A 21,516-nucleotide genomic window follows, 5' to 3' on the forward strand; every position below is an offset into this window, starting at 1 on the left:
TTGCTTTCTTGCAAAAGAAAATATTCATTTATAGGCGTTAAAATTTGACGAACACCTCATTTTTGTTAAAAAGTGACGTTGGCCCTTTTAGACCCAAGTCACAGATAATATGATTCTTAATTTGGGGGCACGGTAACCCAATGGTAGAGTGCTTCCGCTTACCTCTTGTGCGTGAGGTCCCTGATTCGATCCCCGGCCAAGTACGTTTGCGTTAGACAACACTGTGTCATGGGTTTTCTTGGGATACTCCCGTTTCCATCCACATTTTCATTCCACCAATTCTTCCATCATCATTCACTTGCCATAAATCATTCGTCTCCCTTAGCCTCAATCGTGTTCATAATCATGGGACGTTAAACTGAAAGATTTCATGTGTGATTCTTATTTTGATCTCTACTAGGAACTTTCTCATAGGGAAAAGAAAATTAATAAATTGCCAAACTATGCATGAGAAAAAGACATCAGTCACCGTTGACTACTAAAAACTTTTATTTAAAATAGTTAGTTTAATCAGAATTTATCCTTCCCTTTAACTATCGAAGCTATATAACATGGACAGACACTACAGTTTAACGTAAGCCTAAACAGGATTAGCTCTTACCGAGAATCGAAATGGTTTAATAATTTTGTGTAGTACGGTTTGAGATTAATGTAACATTCCTGTAAAAGCTATGACCCCTAGTAATAAAATACTTTCATATTCAAAATCTTACCTTGTATCTCTTTTCGAGTTTTGAACCATCTAGCCAAGAGTACAATTTAGTAACTGTATTTTCGTATTGTTTGTAAATCAGCCCATCAAGGACATTTATATTTATTTATTTTTTAAGCATGAATTTTGAAGTGACTACCAACGCATTGGCACAGTAAGCTAGAGATCCGGATTTGAATCTCGACCTAGTCAGGTATTTCATCACTGTATCATTAAAAGAGATACTTCAGCTTTAATATTTTATGGGAAAAGGACTAACTTGAATAGCATGTTAGAAGCCAAAGTTCTTCAAGTTAAAACTCGTTGAAGGTAGTAACACAATGTAACGGGTTCGCCGTTAGATGTAAGATATTTTTTCTTAAATATCCTGCTTCTTGTACATTTAAGAAAGAACAACTTAAGGTATTTCCTTCTATTTCAAAAATTGTCTTATGTAATTTATTTATTATGTTGTCGGGAAACACGTTTTATACTTTACTATTAGAAATTCTCAGGTTCGTGATTATTCAAAATTATATGTGTCATGTAGTAAAATTATAAGAAAGAAAAAAAGTTATATATCGGGTGTGTCGAAAGTCCGAAGACTTAGACCAACTTCATTATGAGTAAAAACACGAAAAAAAAAAAAAAAAATGGAAATATTGGGAAGTTGTTGAAAATAGGTAGTTTTCAATCTAAAATGGTGAATTTTTTCCAATCGCATCAGTCGGGGTTTGATCTCCACACTGGTAAGGTCGCCTGTGGGAAATGAAAATTAACGTTTCCAGTTATGCAAGCTATTCGAACGGAACGTAAGGGCACGCAAAAATAACACAAATAAGTGCATATTGTTATGTGAGTAAATCTAGAAAACTTCAAATCCGTTTTCCAACAATGATGTATTCTTGGTAAGGGGAAATGAAAATTAATGTTTCCAGTTAAACAAGCTATTCGAACGGAACGTAAAGGCACATAAAAATAACACGAAGAACGTGCATATTGTCATGTGAGGAAATCTAGCAAAGTTCGAATTTATTTTCCAATAATGCTGTATTGTTGGTAAGGGGAATGAAAATTAATGTTTCCAGTTAACCCTCGAATACCCATATTATTTTTTAACTCCGGATTCCCAACAGGGGTACAAATGTACCCCAGCACAAATTGTTTGCAATTAGAAACATCCTTATTTGTGGTATCGATAATACTGGTATGTTAGTTTTTGTTGGGTTGTGCTTTGTTAGGTCATGTTGATTTTGTTAGTGTAGGTTAAGTTTATGTAGATTAGGTTAGCGAAACAGAAATTTGTTTATACGCTTTAGAACTGTATTAATTTCGTAATTTTCTTTTATTTTCTTTTTTCTTTTTTTTCTTTTTTTTTTTTTGTGTCAGGAAAGATTGCAATATTGCAATTAGAATATGAATGTAATATTGCAACGAAATATTGCAGTAAGCTCTAATATTACCTGTTCTTTTTTTTTATATTTCGCTGAACCAAAATCAAGCAATAAAAAACTTGAAACAAATATGGTAACATAGATACCCAAGGGGGGTACAAATGTACCCCAGTGTAATTTCAGCCACATACGTAAGCAGATCACCTTACAATGTGATTGTTATTGAGGAAATAAGTTTCCTTACAGTCCGGTCCGTAAAGTAAAGAACGCTAGTCACCCTCGGATACTTATGGCATACAATATACAGTAAAACATATGCATGGGGTACATTTGTACCCCCTTGGATATCCGAAGGTTAAGCAAGCTATTCGAACAGAACATAAGGGTACGCAAAAGTAACACGAAGAACGTGCATATTGTTATGTAAGGAAATCTAGAAAATTTCGAATCTATTTTTCAACAATGCTGTATTGTTGATAAGGCAATTGTCCAAAGTAATACCGTACTGAACTGGCTAAATTCCATCTTCATTTAACATAGGGAACTTACTGGAGTAGACCCGAAACAGCTGATGTGATTGGAAAAGTTTTACTGTTCTAAAGGAAAACCACCTATTTCCAATAACTTTTTTTTTTTTTTTTTTTTTTTAATTATATACAACGCAGCTGGCTTATGACCCTGGACTTTCGATACAAGTTTGCTGTGTCGTATTGTTAAAGGAACAAACTATTCCTAGGTTGTCACTTCATCTTCAATCAATCATCAAGCAATTTGGAAGATATAAGATTTTATAATATAGGATTGACAAATCACACACCCCGTGGAAGACTGTTACAAGTCAAAAATATATATTTGTGGGAACATGGCTTTTAAAGTTTGTTATTCTATCAAAATCGTTCCCTGGAATACTGGTATTTCTGCTATCTATAGTTTAATTTGTTTAGTTGAGTTGATTTTGAGTTTAACGTCCCTTCAGCAGCAAGGCTATATGAGACATGGACCTACTGATTAACGTGGAAACCGAACCGCATGAGCTCCCGCCTGGAATCAAACCCGGGTCTTCACGCCAAAGGCGCGTATGCTAACCGCTTAGCCATGAAGGAGCTCTTTAATTTGTTTAGTTGCGTTTCTGCGAAAATACCATCAGGTAGAGCTTGCATTTCCCTCTTTATTCTCTTTTGAGCGATGATAACTGAAATTTCCATTTTTTTGAGTTTAGCACTCTTCCACCGGGTGTGCGAAATAAATCTCCACAGTTAAGAATTATCAATTCTACATTTATTTTAGACCACAGAGTTTGTATTACTTTCGTTCTGAAAGTACAAACGTGATAAAGTTTATTTAATGTACACCATCCGTCAAATGTTTTGTCATAAAGGTCTACAATATATGGATACGTAAATACTATAGAGGTATATCATTACTACGCAGATTGTAATTCTATGCACAACTATGTAGGAAATGAGATGTTAATTCTGTGTGTTCGCAGTATTTCCATGGAAGGAATAGCGGATTTGAAATATGAATTAAAGCAATGAAATAATGTATTAAAATACTGTATGTCTATTGAAATATTTAATATATTTTCTACGCTGATATAAAATGAAATAATTGATAAAACAGTTCAATTTTTTTCCTGTATCTCTTCGTATTTCTATCTTATATATATTTATTTATTTATTATCCTTATTACATTTAAGTATTAATCACGTATTTATTTCTTGTACCCTAGTATAGTCCTAATACAAACTAACAATCGTATGCGTTGCAGATAATTATTTTTCTATTATGTATTTATTTTTCTATTATATATGTTTATAATAGAACCGATACTGTGCTATACTGTTAACCATCTGCTAACTACCTTTCTATTAGGTCTGCCTGAAGAAGTACCTAAATAAATGTATCCGAAAGCTACAGAGTAAGATCAAGTTTCTTTCTTTCTTTCTTTTTTTTTTTTTTTCAAGTCGTAACTGATAAAATACTTAAGCTAATAGATCGAATACATACATTCTTTAGCCCATTAGTATTACACTACCTATTCACAAAGCTCGTTCGTGGCTAAGCGGTTAGCGTGCGCGCCTCTGGCGTGGGGGACCCGTGTTCGATTGCCGGCGGGGCTCATGTGGTTCGGATTCCACGTTAATCAGTAGTAGGTCCCGTCTCATATTCCCCTAGCTGCTGAAAGAGACATTAAACTTAAAATCCATGAACTACTTATTCAGACGGAAGGTACCTCTGTTCGCCTGACAAATTCATGGGACTTCTGCGTCAATTTCCTGACATCTTGACTAAAGTAAAACTAGCGATACCTTATACTATTTAAACAAGACAGATATGGACTATCTAATCTAGGATTTAAATCGTTCTGTAGAAGGTAAACATTTCCATCTGCTCCCAGTGAGAAGATTAGGATTAGGATTAGGATTTAGATTTCTGGGCTTTCGGCATCTAAGGCCATTTAGCCCGTCACGTTTTGTGGGGTGACGTCTCTCGGAGAGCACATTATCCGGAGAAAGGGAAGGAAGGAAGCGATCTGGGACCTATAAGTTAGGTACCACCCCGGCATTTGCCTGGTGTGAATGAGGAAAACCCAGGAAAACCTCATTCAGGGCAGCTGGTATGAAAAACCATTTTACACTTTTTCGACTGAGTGCCCCCACCAGAAATCGAACACGAGGCCGCTCGCACCAAAGGCGAGAGCATTAGTGACTACGAGAAGAGTATGTTACAACAGTTTCTTCTTGAAATTATTTTACTAAAGGAAACAAAGAGCACGTAAACGGGTTAGTGGTTGTTATTCCTGCATTTTAAAGTTCTGGATATTTAGCGTTAATAAATTTTTCAATTTATTTTTCTTTAAGGATTCGCTTCCTCTCGAGATTACAATAATGAAGTACTTTACTGAATAGGTACCGGAACTTCTGCTAAGTGACTAAATTTGTGCATGGCCTGCAAGACAAAAATATACATGATTAAACTCACCTATCGAAGCAAATGTGTTAACGATTTGAACACTTTATTTTGAACGAAGCTTTTCCATGAAGAATAAATAAATAAATAAAACTAAATATTGTGTAGAAAGCTTCAGCACAAATCTTGGATATAATAGTAACAGTTTTATTTTTTTGCTTTAACTTTTTTTTTTTTTTTTTTTATTTAAGTGTAGCGTCCCATGATTATGCTTGACGGTTAAGGAAGACGGAAATCTGACAATGGTCGAAAAAGTGGGAGAAAAAGGCTCAACTTCGAGAAGTCCCAACACATTGTGTTTGTCCATTATAAAGGCCATTTGACGAGAGGTGAAATCAAACCAGAGATTCCAAGCTGTACCGCCGAACCACTGCGACCCCTGAACCGTCTCGTTTATCAGTTTGGAAACTTAGCAACCTTCTATCCTCATCATAACTAAACTAAGTGCCACGAATAAAGTCCGATGGCCCTTGCTGAATGTAGCATGTTAGATGTCAATCATAAAAAGAATGAAATGGGAAATATTAAGAGAATAATTTGTTCTGTCTCATTCGATATTAAACAAGTGGTGATAGAGTTTTTGCGTCCTGTTATGCATTACTAATTCCAGTGGTTATTAAAATAATTTAACAATGGCTGACAAGTAAATGGTCCAGATGGATGAAACGAGTTGCGGAATGAGACATAGTTCGTCTGATAGACGATGTGAAAATATGCAAATGTGCAAAGTTATAGCGGATGAGTGTCATAAGAAACGGAGGGGGAGGGGATCAAAGTTGGTGGGAGAAGGGATGCTGCTATTGAAATACATCAAATAAACTGTTGAATCGTGAAAATTGTGAAAGATAGACTATACAAACAGTGCTAATTTCACATATTGGCAAAAGAAGAATAGGTAGAGTAGATCACGAACCTCCGTCACCATCTTGAAATCCGCCATTGTGAAATTATGTGATATTTGTTGAAATGGAAAGGTAGTGATGTGATATATCAATTATTGCCAGCATGTTCTCAAAAAGTCAATTATAAACTTTAGTGATCGTTATTTGTATTTATTTGGAAGATTTAGGATCATCTTTATAGTTATTTACGAAAAGGTAGGAGACTGATACTTGTATGTTGAAAGTTTTGATTATAACAAGAACACTAAGTTAAACATATCCACAAGCCAAGAAAACTAACAGTGAAATTTGATATCCAAGTTGTATATTATTACATTATGATCAAATTTCACTGTTCGTTTTCTTGGCTTGTGGATATGTTTAACTTACATATGTTCTCGTGATAATACAAACTTTCAACATACGAGTACCAGTCTCCTACATTTTTGTAAATAACTATAAAGATGATCCTAAATCTTCCAAATAAATACAGACAACGATTACTAAAGTTTATAATTGACTTTTTGAGAACATGCTGGCAATAATTGATATATCACATCACTGCCTTTCCATTTCAAAAAATATCACAATTTTAAAATGGCGGATTTCAAGATGGCGGTGGAGGATCGTGATCTACTCTACCTATTCTTCTTTTGCCAATATGTGAAACTACCACCGTTTGTATTGTCTATCTTTCACTATTTTCACGATTCAACAGTTTATTTGATGTATTTTAATAATAGCATAGCCCTTCTTCCACCAACTTTGACCCCCTCCGTTTCTTATGGCGCTCAGCCGCTATAACTTTGCACATTTGCATATTTTCACATCCTCTATCAGGCGCACTATGTCTCATCCCGCAACTTGATTCATCCATTTGGACCCTTTACTTGTGAGACATAACGGAAGAAAGACATGCAGCATAAACACATCAGGAGTTTCATTTTGTATCAGCCCTCGCAAAATTTGCGGAGCGTAACGCAACGTAATACAAACAATGCTAAAAGCGATTATAACTGCTATATAGATTATCGGAACTAAAATGCGAACTTTCAGTTGCATTAACGCACTGTTGCAGAATGAGGCCCTAGAAGTAGACTTACTTCTGCACATATTTCTCAAAGAGGTTGGAATGCTTCCAAAAGATTTAAAAAGTGTTAGGAACACAAAATTTAATAAGAAACTATATTAATTTGTTTTATATAAATATACAGATGTCTATCAATTTAATGGAAACATGTGAAATGTTGGTAAGTATACTCCATAATAAAGCCACCTGCGTAGACGGTGATGGGCGACCTCTCTGACTTCCAAAAAGGGCAATTTTTTGGTGCTCGGTTATGTGAAGGGAGTGTGACGAAAGTGACAAGATGTTGGATGTGTCATGCGTGATACTGTTTATGGTGACGACGGCCTACAAAACTCACCGCAGAATTACATCGGTGAAGAGGAACAGTAATCGTAAGAAAACTCTCAGTTCCAGGTTACGCCAAGTATTAAAAGAGGACTGTTTTGTTTATTAATAACTACACTCAGAAATATCAAGTGACTGCGGTGCAAGTGACGGAGGAACTCTTACAACACCTTCCACACCCTGTATCAACAATCATAGTCTGCTGCGAGTTACATGATATACACATACGGGGTCGAGTTGCACGGTGAACCGCGAGATGATGCCCATGGTGCAGCAAACATACAACATGAACCGATGATAACTAGAAGCGTGATATGGTCAGACGAATCATCATTCACCTCATTTCAAACCACGAACCGTGCTTATGTGTGATGGACGGCCAAAGAAGGATATGATCTGCAGTGTCTCCGTCCAACCTTGAAACATGACGGCGGCTCTATAAATGCTATGGGCCGCAATATTATGGTGTTCTGTAGGTTCTGTCCTGATGCTCATCGGTTGCGTCACTACCTGTGATTATGTCGGCATTACAGGACCAGTGCTATGGTCCAAATGTTGTTGTTTTCGGACATTTGCGCAATATTCCAGTAGGATAATGAGTTCATTCGCACAGCTGGAGCTCTTGCGGCAAGGTTTGAGAAACAGGTCGCGTCACTAGCCGTGATTATATCGCCTTTCCAGGGCACAATTCCTATGGTCCAGTTGTTCTTTCCGGGCAATTACGCCCTACTCCAGGGCGATACGTCCATTCACACAGTTGAAAGTGTTGCGGCATGGTATTTTTGTAATGGTAGCCTAGTTATAATAGAATTAATGTAAGACAGTCCTTGTTTGCAAACGAAATTAGGAACAAAGTAAGTTTTCAGACATAATTATGTGAAGACGTCTACGATCTAGAATAAACGAACTATAAACAATAAAATATTATTATGTGTGCTTAACTAATATTATTTGGAATTAACTCACTACGTAGCGCATTGATTTTTTTTTAAATACATTATAAAGCTCGTAATACTTTTCTACTTAAATATACTTTACATAAATCTCCACAACCAAGCATTTAGAAAACATTTTTTTAAATACACTTCCTATCGTTAACTTGATATTTATACAATAAATAAATAAATAAAAAATACTAACCATCAGTTGAACTAGTGCTGGTTTCCGTGAAATAAGACGTGTATCGGTGACCATTGGATCTACTAATTTACTAGCAGAATATACCACCTCACCTCCACGAATACTCAGTCGTTCACCTGTAATAATTAGTTTTAAATAACTTAAGTAAAACCTATAGTTTTTTTTTAAAAAAAAGAACTACTGCACTTGTACAAATCACTATTATACGTATGGAGCTTTAAAAAAAATAGAAAATAATATCGGTAACCTTGAAATCTACTTCTCTTTTTAGTTCAATATTCCATGTTTATACTCTGAGGCTAAGCGAAACGATGATCATCATGGTACACGAAATCGTAGAACGAAGAAAGTAGGAGAAAGCGGGAGAACCCCGAGGAAACCCACACACGCTATGTTTGTCCACCACACAACTCTCTTGACTGTGGTAAAGTTTATTTTATTTCATTTTTCTTGTGAGAGAGAAAAATAAAGGAAATGTGTTACAAGAAGGGGAAGAGTTTTGTGACTTCTTTTTCACTATCACAGGACTTTGATCAGTTCTCAAGAAGAACCGTAAAAACTCTTGTTCATGCTCGTCATACATCTGGTTTGGAACTCTTGTCGTCTGCCTGAACAATCAGCGCAGACTCCTGGCTGTTGTGACGTCATTTGAGACATGCATGGAAGGCCAGACTATGATTGCCATGCTCACCTTGCACACAGCCGTCAGAAATCAAGTTTCGAAGATGTATTAGAACGATGTTACTACGTTTAACTCAAGATATGTTTCGTAATAAAGTTTGTCATGTAGTTACCACAGAAATATTCATATACATTTTCTTGTAACCAAAGGGTAAAGTATTAGGTTGTTAATGTCTAAATTAAAAGATTAATTGAGTTACTTTTCATGCTATTCGTGCTTATTTCTAATGAGTCATTTTTGCCCAAGTACTAAGACAGCCGTAGTACATGTTTGTGTGAAGACTGATTTTTATTATATACATTGATATTAGTGGTGAATGAAACGCCTAATTTTAACTTAAAATAGTTACTGCGAGTTGAAGAGATAAAATTTGTGTATTCAGGGTGGCGACTAAAATTACGAGAAAGAATTCTCTGACTTATCCTGGTTTTCAAGAACATATTTGAAATTTTCCCTGATACGTAATTAGCTACACAGACTTCTGTATCTTGATAGAAATCCAAGCCTAAGAAAACAAGACAACGATTATATATAATATATTCTTCTCTTATCAACTAGAAAATAAATATAAAAACAAATACGATGTATTTTATTATGAAACTCAAAACATTTACCTAATGAAAATTCCTGCACAGAGAAGAAATTAAATATTTCCTGAAACCGGAAACTGTAACTTTGTCGCATGATGAAAGTTTCGTTACGTACATATGAAAGGAAAAAGTCATAGTGAGACACTCACCGAAAGAGGTTGGATATGTACCACATTTCAAGAAAGTAAATCCCCTTGTTAAGCGAGTTTGCATATCAGACTCCGAACTATGAAAAGATTTATGATCAGTACAACTCCAATCATTTCACGGATTCCACCTTTTTAATACAATTTATTAGGACTAAAATCGAATATGATTTATTCGAAAAATACTTTCATACATTGCAAAAGCTGTAATGTGCAAATACTCACCGCAAACTCATAATCTATCGGACTATACAAAAGCAATGTGGAGCAGAAAATTACACAAAACACAAAAGAAGATCTGCAATTGCATACGAAATGGTCGTGTGGTATGAGTCAATAGTCTACCAATCAGATGTTTGTGTGTTCAAACCCAGTAGGAAGTCATTCTTTTAAGTGTGATCCTCTTTTTATCCGGAGACTGAGAACATTTCTTTGAATAACACTTTGGCAACACCTTTAATTTCAAATTCAATTAGAAAGGAATATTATACGATTTTCAAATCTCAAATCAAATGCAAATTATATAGAATAGTAATTATAGCATAGCAATTTGTAATTCGTATCTAAAATAAAGCAAATCTAAAATAGATTGAAAACAAAATATTAACCCTAGGAACACCAAATTGGCCTATGAGGCAAATTATTTCTTTAACATTTTTTAACACTTCTAATAGGATAAAAAAATCTGACTGTCAGGCTTGACCTCACTCATCATAAAGCGTACTTGCTTAGTTTTTTATGTTTTGTTCTTTCTGTTTTTAAATAAAGAAAGCATCCTCCCCCATTCAGAGCCTCCTCCCCTTGGTATACTAAGGGGCTATTCACTGGATACGCTAACTGTTACATTAAACTGTTTTGGCTATATATTTTCTTTTCCTTTCAAACAATTTTGGTATTACAACTTGTAGAGGCATTCTGTTTTCATTGAAACTATTATTTCGATGCAGTGTTGCTATCTACCATTATGAATATTTAGTTTTTTATATTTTTCCTGATTATTTACTTGTTACCTAAGTGTTATATTTTCTATTAGTTTATTCCTTTAAACCTTTTAACACCTAAATATGTCGCTTTATATTATATTCATACACACACGGAGAGAGCGAGAGAGAGACAGACAAAGAGAGAGAGATGGTGATGGCAAAGAACTAAGCTGCTGCACTTCTTTTGTCATCAAGTAATTTTAATTGTAGAATTTACAACCAGCAGCCTGTAACCTGACTGAAGACGTATATTTGATAGGAAGTTCTGTTTGGTATTCTGTGACTGTACGTCGGAATCTGCAGCAGCATTGGAACAGTGGTCAATTGTACTTCTCGCAAAAGTTCAATGAAATAAGGACTTAAAAGAAGTTTTAAATGAATCTGACATAAAAGATAGTGAGCTCTGAGACACTGAGACCAGCCTCACCTAACTTAACCTAAACTCTCATACTATTTATCTTTTGCGGAAACTGAATTTAAAAATCTCCCGCCGTTTCAGAGATTTCAAGGGTGAATGGAATTATACCTTGTAATATTCATAATGCTATAGTACTATTTTGCAATGCTCACAGACAAGATGTAGCTTGTTTGCTTACGTTTTACACGTGCATTCCACAGATGCTAAAATCCACAATAGCTGACGTTAGAAAAATTATAAGTATATGTTGGTTGGCAACACTGTTCCTCTAGCAACATTCCTTATAGTATCCAATGAAGGTCCTCACATCTTTTCGCGGAAACAAGCTTTAAAAGGATTTCACAATCCCAAGGATAACCGGGATGGAAAATATAAAAGGTTAATCCTCAATTCATTGGAATACTTAAATATTCCCCCCTCTGCCCCACTCTACCCAACCACCATTCAAATGCGATTAGAAGTCTTTGCACATACTACCCCGTACTAACTTACTATTGATCTATATCATAGTTTTTGTATAATAACAAATAAAATAAATAGGTCATATTTACTGACATAAATTGTTAGTTGAACAATTACACACATAAGATTGGAAACACTGTACTTAGAAACTAAGTAATAATGTAGAATAAAAATATATGATGTCTTAGATACCCCAAATTCACATCAAACAATATTAATTAGTTTTCGTGAGAAATAATGACATTTAGTTGTGGACCTCAGAACCCTCCCCCTCCCCTGGTGTTTAATGTAATTCAACAATACCTTGGTGTTCCCAGGGTTAAGTATGTTCACTATTCCATTACTATCCTCTTATTTAAAACGAAAAACAACTTATAAGCAGTGGTGATTTCAGAAGATTTTCCCCAGAGTATGTTCAATATATGGGGAGTACTGTGAAATCACTGGTAGTCAATATTGAGCACGATCAAAGATATGGACCCGAAGGGGAGATTTCTAAATTCGAGAGATGGGTGTCAAATTCCCTCCAGGTCATCCCCTGAAATCAATACTGTTTATAAGGTTATCTTAATAAATAGAATATTATATTTCTTTCTTATTCTACATTTTAAAATGGCAAAAATAATAACCTATAAAGAACTATACTAAAGGCATAAAGAATCATATTACTAATTACGTTAATATTATCGTGTAAGTTACTGATTTCTGGTGCGATTAAACTCGATTTTTTAAAATTGCACTTTAAAGTAATTCCTCTCTTTATAAACCTGGCTGGAAAGGCATGTTTAAAACTCCAACTAATTAAACATCATAATCAATAAATTTTATTTTAATATTTTTACTATTCAACGTTGATTTCCAAAATCAGAATCTCGCAAATATATATTGGACGACTGCATATTCGAAAAAAAATTATTTAATTTACGTAAATACTGGATTGGTTCGTCTTGGACTTCATAACTTAATCATATGAGTTAAACAATGTCAATCTTTCTATTTCATATTTTATAAAATCGAATCCGAAAGGAACACAAACAGAAACTTCGAGAATAGATAAAACAAATCACTGTACTCTAGTAGGATTCGAAATAACCTTTAATAGCGCCACATGAACTACAGCCGAACGCTTTAGACCACTCGGTTAGGGTTACAATTTGCAATTGCGTCAAATGTGATTCGAGTAGCACCAATTGTTACAGAATAAAATATATTGTGTACTGTTTGAAGTTTAAGCCTATTTCGCCCTGATGGAATATGTCTGTTGAAATGTTATATATTTACAGCATTCGTTACTTTGACGAATTATATATGTCATTGATATAGATTGCATTACATATTCGTTCATAAATAATGTATAAAGCATCAGGATTATTTACGATCTTTCATGGAAATTCACTAGTGCATGCGCAGTAGAAACAGAGAGATCCACTTGATTGATGTTCTGATACGAGTCACAACGGAAATGTCTAACAGGCATTCAAAATGTCTTGCTCTAAAGGTTGTGAAGAACTGTCTGTTGCTGTACGAGGACAAATCATAGGCCAAGCAGCAATGGGTCAAACTGTTTTTCAGATCGCTAGGAATCTGGGCTATGACATGAAAAAATCCAGAAATGGATTCAGCGACATAAAGAAGGTAGTGAATGGTTAACGTCTCGATCAAGAAGTGGGAGGTCTAAAGTGACAAACTAGTCCGACATGATACCTATCTGCACAGTTCAGTTTTTATCGGTTCTTTAATATTTCATTTTCTTCATACTTTTTTTTTTTTTTTTGTTCCTACCTGATAAAACATTTAGCGAAAGAACTTGTAGTGCATTGAAGTATAATAATAATTTTTCTCACTAACTAATCTCACGAAAAATATGAAATTTGCGTCCCTTCTAGACGTAATTTCCCTGCAGCTGTACATTTTTCGCAACGTCGACGCCATGATTCCATGGCCGCAGCGAGCGCTTCTTTAAGAGTGTTTGATCACTGGAAAATCGCTGATGCAATGTCGGCACGGCTACGAATATGCGACCACAGAGAATACGAAGTAGAGAGTAGTGAATAGGGATCATGAGAAATCACTTCAAAGTTGTTGTCGCGAAGAAACTGCTGCGTCACGTTTGTCTGATACACTGGAGCGCTATCTTGGTGGAACGGTATACATACACGCTTTTCCGGCCGTTTTTAACGCAAAGTTGGAAAAAGGAGCTTCTTCTAAACATGTACGTAGGATGAACTTGTCACCGTAGTGTCCTTTCGAATGCAATTAGTAAGGATTACTATATCGCTGTCCCAGAACATGGTCAACATAATTTTTTTCAGCACTGGAGCTTACTTTTTTTTTTTTCGGTTAATCTGCGTGCTTCTATTGAGCAGATTGGCGTTTCGTTTCAGAATTGAAAAACGGCATGCATGTCGATGAAAAGGAAGTCCCATTCATGTCGTTACCACGCGTCCGACATTGTCTGACTTCATGTCACACGTGCACCTTTGTGGTCGGCCGTCAGCATTTGTGACACCCACTTGGACGACACTCTTCGCATTTTCAGATCTTTATGCAGGATTCTATGCACAGGTTCCATGGAAATGTCAACTTTGGAGGCGATGTGTTCCACATTCATTTGGCGATCCTCCAAAGCAACTTCCTGCACTCGTTCGATCATATCGTTAGACCGGCTTGTGAGAGGCCGAGATTGTCTTGGTTTGTTGTTAGACGACATTCTTCCTGCCTTCTTTGAACTGTCGCTCCCACAAACGCACATTAGACACATCCGTGACACCATCATCACATGTCTCATTCAACTGGCAATAAATTTGAGTAGGTGGCGCACCACACAAATGGAGAAAACGAATGATTACACGCTGTTCTTGTAACGAAAACGATGCCAATCGTAAGTATCAAAAACAGTCATCGCTCTTTCCGCTGCAACTCGAGTTGTGTGTGCCGCACCGTATTGCCGTCTCTGTCACGCATAGACAACGAGTGCTCGCGTATTTTAAAATAAACAGCACGTTTGTATCTGTTACCAGTCCTGAGGAAAAAAATGTAGGTGTTATAACTTGAATGCAACTCGTACATTAAAACTTATTTTTATATAGGATGTCGGGGAACAAGTCTCCCCTCCCCTCAAAATAAAAATCTTAATATTTTGCAAGATTTTTTTTACTTCTTCAATTCTGTAAAGGAAAATGGCCACTGTATATTACTTTTGTATACCATTACCTTGAAGAACTATTGACAATTTCCTGATTACAAGAATTGTACAGCTAATCTTTCGTGTACCAATTATTTGTGGGAAATTGTTGTGTATACATTTGTGAACTCATGCCTATGAGCAATTTTCCTTCATAGATTGTTTTTTTTTTTAGTTTAACGTCCCACGTTTATATATCAGGCTAAGGGAGATGGTGATGATGATAATGAACGAAATCGTGGAATAGAGAAAGGGAGAACCCCAGAAAACACACACAAATTATGATTGTTCACCACAAAGCCCACTTGGCGCGTGATTTGAAAATTTAAGTATCTTACATTTAATTTCAGGATATATCACTATGAAAAATTATTGTTGAACATCGAGATTCTACCGATAATAGTAACATTCTCTTATCTTTTCAATGTTTAATATGCATCCAGTAGTTTATTAATTATCATGCTTATAGTGTACTCTTCTAGGGTTCTGTGATAATATCTTCTTATCTAATATACGCATCTTCTCAAGCACAAGACCTTCAACCCCCTCACAAACCAAGAAATTCCTTTAATACCTTATTGAAGAAACCACTGTGATAAAAGATGAAACATAGAACGATAATATTTAATCGTCGCTTGTTATATTAACGATAATAAAATAATAAACTTCATTTAATAATAGTTGTTTTACTAAATTTAAAGTAATTCGGTAATACTAATAGACTAATTTATTCCATACTCCAAACGCATTTCATATAACATCCTAGGCGCACCGCCAAACTAGTTAGTTACAACAACAATTATTAAATTTCCTTTTAGAGCTAGTTGAGAGATACCTACCTAACCAGTATTTTAAACGAGGAACACGAATTCTTCCTCTCGAACTGACAGATAAAAAACCTCTCTTGGAAAGCTCTTCCACCTTGATGCTACTTCCTTTACATGTTATAGACTCCAACATCTCAGCTGAATATGAAAAGTATGCAAATAGAAATTCATCAATATCCGGTAACTAAACAAAACTACAGCAGATAATAAAATTTTTAAAAAATAATAAAATATATAAAAAAACACATTTCAAATTAACATTTTCTCAATAAAAAAACAAAGTGTCAAATAAAAAAAAAATAACGTATAGCATCTAAAGTATCGTGTGCGTGAACCACGGAGAAAGATGCAGCTCATAAAATCCTTTGTAGACAATTACGATTACCCTGTACGCTGCACCTAATCGTACTACCACATACGGCACATTTGAATTGTCTCAAGTCCCGCCGAATGCAGAACTATCTCCCACGTCACCTACAACGAGTCAAGAAAATGTTTTAGAGAAAACATTTATACTGTTTAAAACTGATTTATTCTGGAATGAAACGTAGGGTCCCCATTTGAAGAAACCTTAATGATACCTGTATCACTGATTACAACGTTATTTATCACGAATAGAAAAAAAAAATCGAATAAATTTTACCTATTTTCCTCGTACAATCTGAATCTGCAATAAAAATAGAGATCCTCATTTATCTTTTCGAAGTGAGCCCTACCTTACCCCCAAGGAAGCTGGGGCTTGCAAATTTTATCACAAGTGCATTTCCTCCCTTCAAAATATTAACTTATTATTTCGAACTTCTTTTCATTATTTTATTATTATTATTATTTGATGATTACTTCTCTAGATATTTTGTAGTCTCAAGTTAAAAAATGTTATATTAGTGTGCGCTATTTTTGTTCAGACATATTTTAATCTATATCTTTAAAATGATTGCTTCTACGAAAAAGAGGAACTAGGTATAAGGACCTTTTTTATTCAAAATTTTATGAACTACAATGTTTCTCACAACTATTTTCCTCGAAAAATTGATAATTTTCAAGATAAATGCAAAAAAACTAAAATTTCTCTCTATTCCTCCTGAAAAAAAAAAGAAAAAAACGGAATAAATTAATGTTACTTTTATTATATGCTAAGGGCATCGAAATGAAGGTCTCGACTAATGTCCAGCTTGGTCAGAATATTTTGGAAGTCAAAATCCAATTTTACTGGACTCTAATGTCAAAATGGAAATCTGAAATTAGCAACTGAGAAATTATAAACTCCAAGTCAGTTAATGATGTTTGTAAATAGTGGTGTTTCTAATTCATTTAATAATATGTATATTTTTGTTGTTACATCTATGTATGCTGAATTTTCAGATATAGACTATAATTAAGGATAAAGAACCTGTGGGTGTAAAGGCTAGAAATATACTTTTGGAAAAATATAAGCAGGTGATCAGCATTTTCAGCTCCAAACATCAAATTTACTTTCCTTGATCATGATGGTTGTAGCTGAGTTGTTATTATTATTATTATTATTATTATTATTATTATTATTATTATTATTATTATTATTATTATTATTATTATTATTATTATTATTATTATTATTATTATTATTATTATTAAGTATTCTGCCTTTCGGCAGGTCCTGGGACTTTTCCTTCTTGCGAAGAAGCATTTGGGCCGGAAAATGTTTCTTCCGTATTTCTCGACCTTCAGCTTCCTCTTTTAATTCCCATTTTTTTTTTTTTTTTCTATTTTGCAAATCATCGATCAGCTGTGTTCTTCTTTCTATTCCTCACTTCCCTTCCATCTTTCCTTCTATGGCGGTGTGAAGAAGACAATTTTTTCGCAAGATGTGTCCAACCCAGTTGGCCTTCCTACGAAGGAAAAACATCTTCCTTTGTTGCTCGAGCTCCGTGGCTAACCGTTTAGCGTACGCGCCTTTGGCGTGGGAGACCCGGGTTCGGTGAACCACCCGACCGTTCTCGATCAAACTTTCAACATAGATAAGGTTCGGACCTGGGACATTTTCTTCACTTCACTTTTACAGTGCAACGAAGGGAGGGGGATGGGGATATATATATATATGTCAAAAAAGTAAAAATAAAAGTGACTGTCTTTGTGACTTCATCACGCTTAAACCACCCGACCAATCTTTAAAAAAATTCAACATACATGAGATTGAAACATGAGGTGATTTTTATCATATCACTTGAACTGTAGAACTTAGGAGTGGAGGAGGGGGAGGGGAGAAATCTATAAAAATAAATAAAACTTAATAACTCTTGAACCACCCAACCGATCTCGATCAAACTTTCAACATAGATAAGGTTCGAGCCTGGGATATTTTCTTCATTTCATTTTTACAGTACAACGAAGGGGAGGAGAAGGGGATATATATATATATATATATATATATATATATATATATATTATTTGTAAAAAAAAAAATTGTAATAATAAAAGTGACAGTATTTGTGACTTCATCACGCTTAAACCACCCGACGGATCTTTAAAAAAATTTCAACATAAATGAGATTCGGACCTGAGATGGTTTTTATCATATCACTTTAACTGTAGAACTTAGGGGTGGAGGAGGGGAGGGGAGAAATCTATAAAAATAAATGAAACTTAGTAACTCTTGAACCACCAGACCGATCTTGATCGAACTTTCAACATAGATAAAGTTCCAGCTTGGGATATTTTCGTTATTTTAATTTTACGTTGCAATCTGGGGGGGGGGGGGGGTTGTAAAAAGAATAAAAATAAAGTGACTGTCGTGACTTCATCACGCTTTAACCACAGAACCGATCTTAATCAAATTTTTAATATAGACGGTTTTCAATATTCGAACCTGGGGTGGTTTTTAACATATCACTTTGACGGTAGAACTTAGAGGAAGGGAAGAAGAAGGGACAGATATATAAAAATAAATAAAACTTAATAATTCTTGAAGCACCCAACCGATCTCGATCAAATTTTCAACATTGATGACGTTCGGGCTTGGGATAATTTTTATCGTTTAACTTTGACGGTGCAATGTAGGGAGGGGAAGAGGAAGCGGAGATATATATGTAAAAAAATAAAAATGAAAGTGACATGTCTATGTGACTTCACTCTTGAACCCTCTGACCGATCTCGATCAAATTTTCGACATAGATGAGGTTCGAGCCTGGAATGGTATTTATCTATTCACTTTGACGATAGAACTTAGGGGAGGAGGTAGGAGGAGAATCTCAATCAAATTTTCAACCTAGATGAAGTTCGAACATGAGATGATTTTTGTCATATCACTTTGACGATGTAACTTAAAGGAGGCGAAAGGCATTTACAAATGATCGAAAATGACCGATATTAGTGTCGAATCTATAGTTTTTGAGGTCGCTGAGATGAACAGTGACACTTCTGATGCCATTTAATCCAAATTCAGCCCCGCAAAAATTGTGGGAGGGGGATATACGTGGCCCGCAAAATGGGGAGGAGAGGGGATATATAAAAATCGTCGAAAATGACCAACTTCAAGGAACGCTTTAGTAATAGTAAAAAGTGACTGACTAACGAAACATATTACAATTTTTTCCTAATTTAAGTCATCGAAGCTGGTCTGGTAATTCATGGTAATATTGAATAACTGGCGCGACATAGTACATCCTTGGTAGCTGAATTTGGAGACCAAAATATATGGGACAGAAGTAATCACAACGCATTTTCAAGTAGAAGCAGAATTTTCGTCAATATTGAAACACGTGTTCGAAACAGGTATAAATATGGAACAACTTGAATATTATAGAAATTACCCTTTCCCCATTTAGGAGCAGTATTTTCTAAAACGTTGAAACACGCGTTCCCTTATTTTTAATTAAGAGTTTATATACCGAATTTCACATCTCGACATTAAGCAAATCCTCACATTGAGCATTTCCTTAATAAACAAACGGAAACTTTAGTATTTTAGAAACGATGCCCAGTTCTAACGAGAGGAATTTTCGAAAAGGCTAACACATTGTTTCCTTACCCTCATTTTAAAGCTTATGCACTGAATTTCATGAATCCATCTTAAACAAATCCTCTTCATTGTATACTTCAGAATAAATAAAGGGAAATTTGGATGCTGTAGAAATGACCTCTTTCTTTCACCTTAGAAACGGAATTTTCGAAGAAAGCAAAAAAAAAAAAAAAAAAAAAAAAAAAAAAAAAAAAAAAAAAAAAAAGGAACACGCACTCCCTTAATTTTAAATAGAGTTTAAGTACCGAATTTAATGTCCCCAACTTAGAGGAATCCTTGCATTCGGCACTTTCTAAATAAAGAAACGGAAATTTGGATAATACGAAAATGACCCATCATTTCCCTTTTAGAAGCGGAATTTTTCAAAACACTGTTACATTATCACCGTATTTTTGATTGAGAGTCTATACACTAAATTTCATATCTTCAGCTAAAGCAAATCTTTATATGGGCATTTTCTGAATGAAGAAAGGAAAATATTGATATAACCCTCTTCTCCCCCTCCTGACTTACACGTTGCCAAATCTCTCACAGACACCAATCAGGATATGCAAACTCCATATTAAAATAACAAATTTTTTCTTCGGTTGTTTCTCGTTCGTATACAAGAAAAAAAATTCGATTTTTTGTTAGATGCCTCACGTAGCGTAGTCGCTAACGTTCTCACCTTCGATGCGAGCGGTCCCGGGTTCGCTTCCCGGTGGGGACAATCGGTCGAAAAAGTGTAAAATGCTTTTTCAGGCCAGCCATCCTGAATGAGGTTTTCCTCATTCACACCAGGCAAATGCCTGGGTGGTACCTACCTTATAGGTCTCAGGCAGCTTCCTTTCTTTTCCAATCCTTCTTTCTTCCCTTTCCCCTGTTCGTGTGCTCGCCGAGGGACGTCATCCCTGAAATGTGACGGGCTAAATGGCCATAGATGCCGAAAGAACAGAAATCTAAATCCTAAATCGATTTTTTGTTTATTATTTTTTTCTTCGTATTAATTGGGAAGACACGTAACCTGAGCGTACATTCCGAAGCTGTCCCTGTTCGTGAGATACACTATTCTTGCAAAAACTTTTAAATCCTCCATTACCTCCCTTAGGATAAGCACTATTTCTAAAAATTTCTTCCTTTTTTGTGACAAAATGCATTTTTTCTTCTAATTTCACGTTATATCTACAGTAGTATGGCCTGGCAAATAATGAGTCACTCACTTCTATTCTTTTGTATAATAGTGTAACTCAAGTACCACCACATTTGATCTGTTTCATCTGCTTACGCTGTTAAGTGTTGCTTTACCGTTGGTGCAAGCAAGACCATGGAACACGTGCAAAGTACAGTAGTTTAATTACGTGCAAAACACTTGATAACTATCGAACGAGAAATACGCTAAATCACTAAGCGTGTCTGCACAACACACCGAAAGACGTGTTTAATAATTATTTTATTTGATAATTTTAAGCTTAACAATTATATTCGCTTAATGAAGTTACTTTTTTTAAACTTTCATTTTGACTGAAAATGTATTATATGGAACTTACAAGTTGAAAATAAAATAAAATAAAAATCTTGTTATTCTACAAAAGGTAATAATAGAAAACATTTATAAAGAACTGCGATATTTTTTAGTTTAACATTTTGAATTATTACTTGTAGTAGCGGTTTCTGCAGTGCGGGGGAATCCAAGAAAACACAAGACCCCATTTGCGACTCTACAGGAATACAGACATCTATCGCCGTTACTTTTAC

At 35.1% G+C, this 21,516-nt stretch overlaps 1 protein-coding gene across 1 annotated transcript in view; it reads right to left on the minus strand.

Moving 5' to 3' along the window:
• LOC145684552 (uncharacterized) overlaps window positions 1-21,516 on the minus strand; it is a 40,597-nt gene that overhangs the window by 5,460 nt on the left and 13,621 nt on the right. The window contains exons 4-5 of the mRNA XM_081756946.1: window positions 15,798-15,923; window positions 8,494-8,609 (exon numbers count right to left, since the gene is read on the minus strand). Of these exons, the coding sequence (XP_081613072.1) occupies window positions 8,494-8,609; window positions 15,798-15,923 (242 nt within the window). The remainder of the gene's footprint in view (window positions 1-8,493; window positions 8,610-15,797; window positions 15,924-21,516) is intronic.

Source organism: Thermobia domestica, chromosome 5, assembly GCF_964235325.1.
Source record: "Thermobia domestica chromosome 5, izTheDome1.hap1.1, whole genome shotgun sequence".
Classification (NCBI taxonomy): Eukaryota; Metazoa; Arthropoda; class Insecta; order Zygentoma; family Lepismatidae; genus Thermobia; species Thermobia domestica.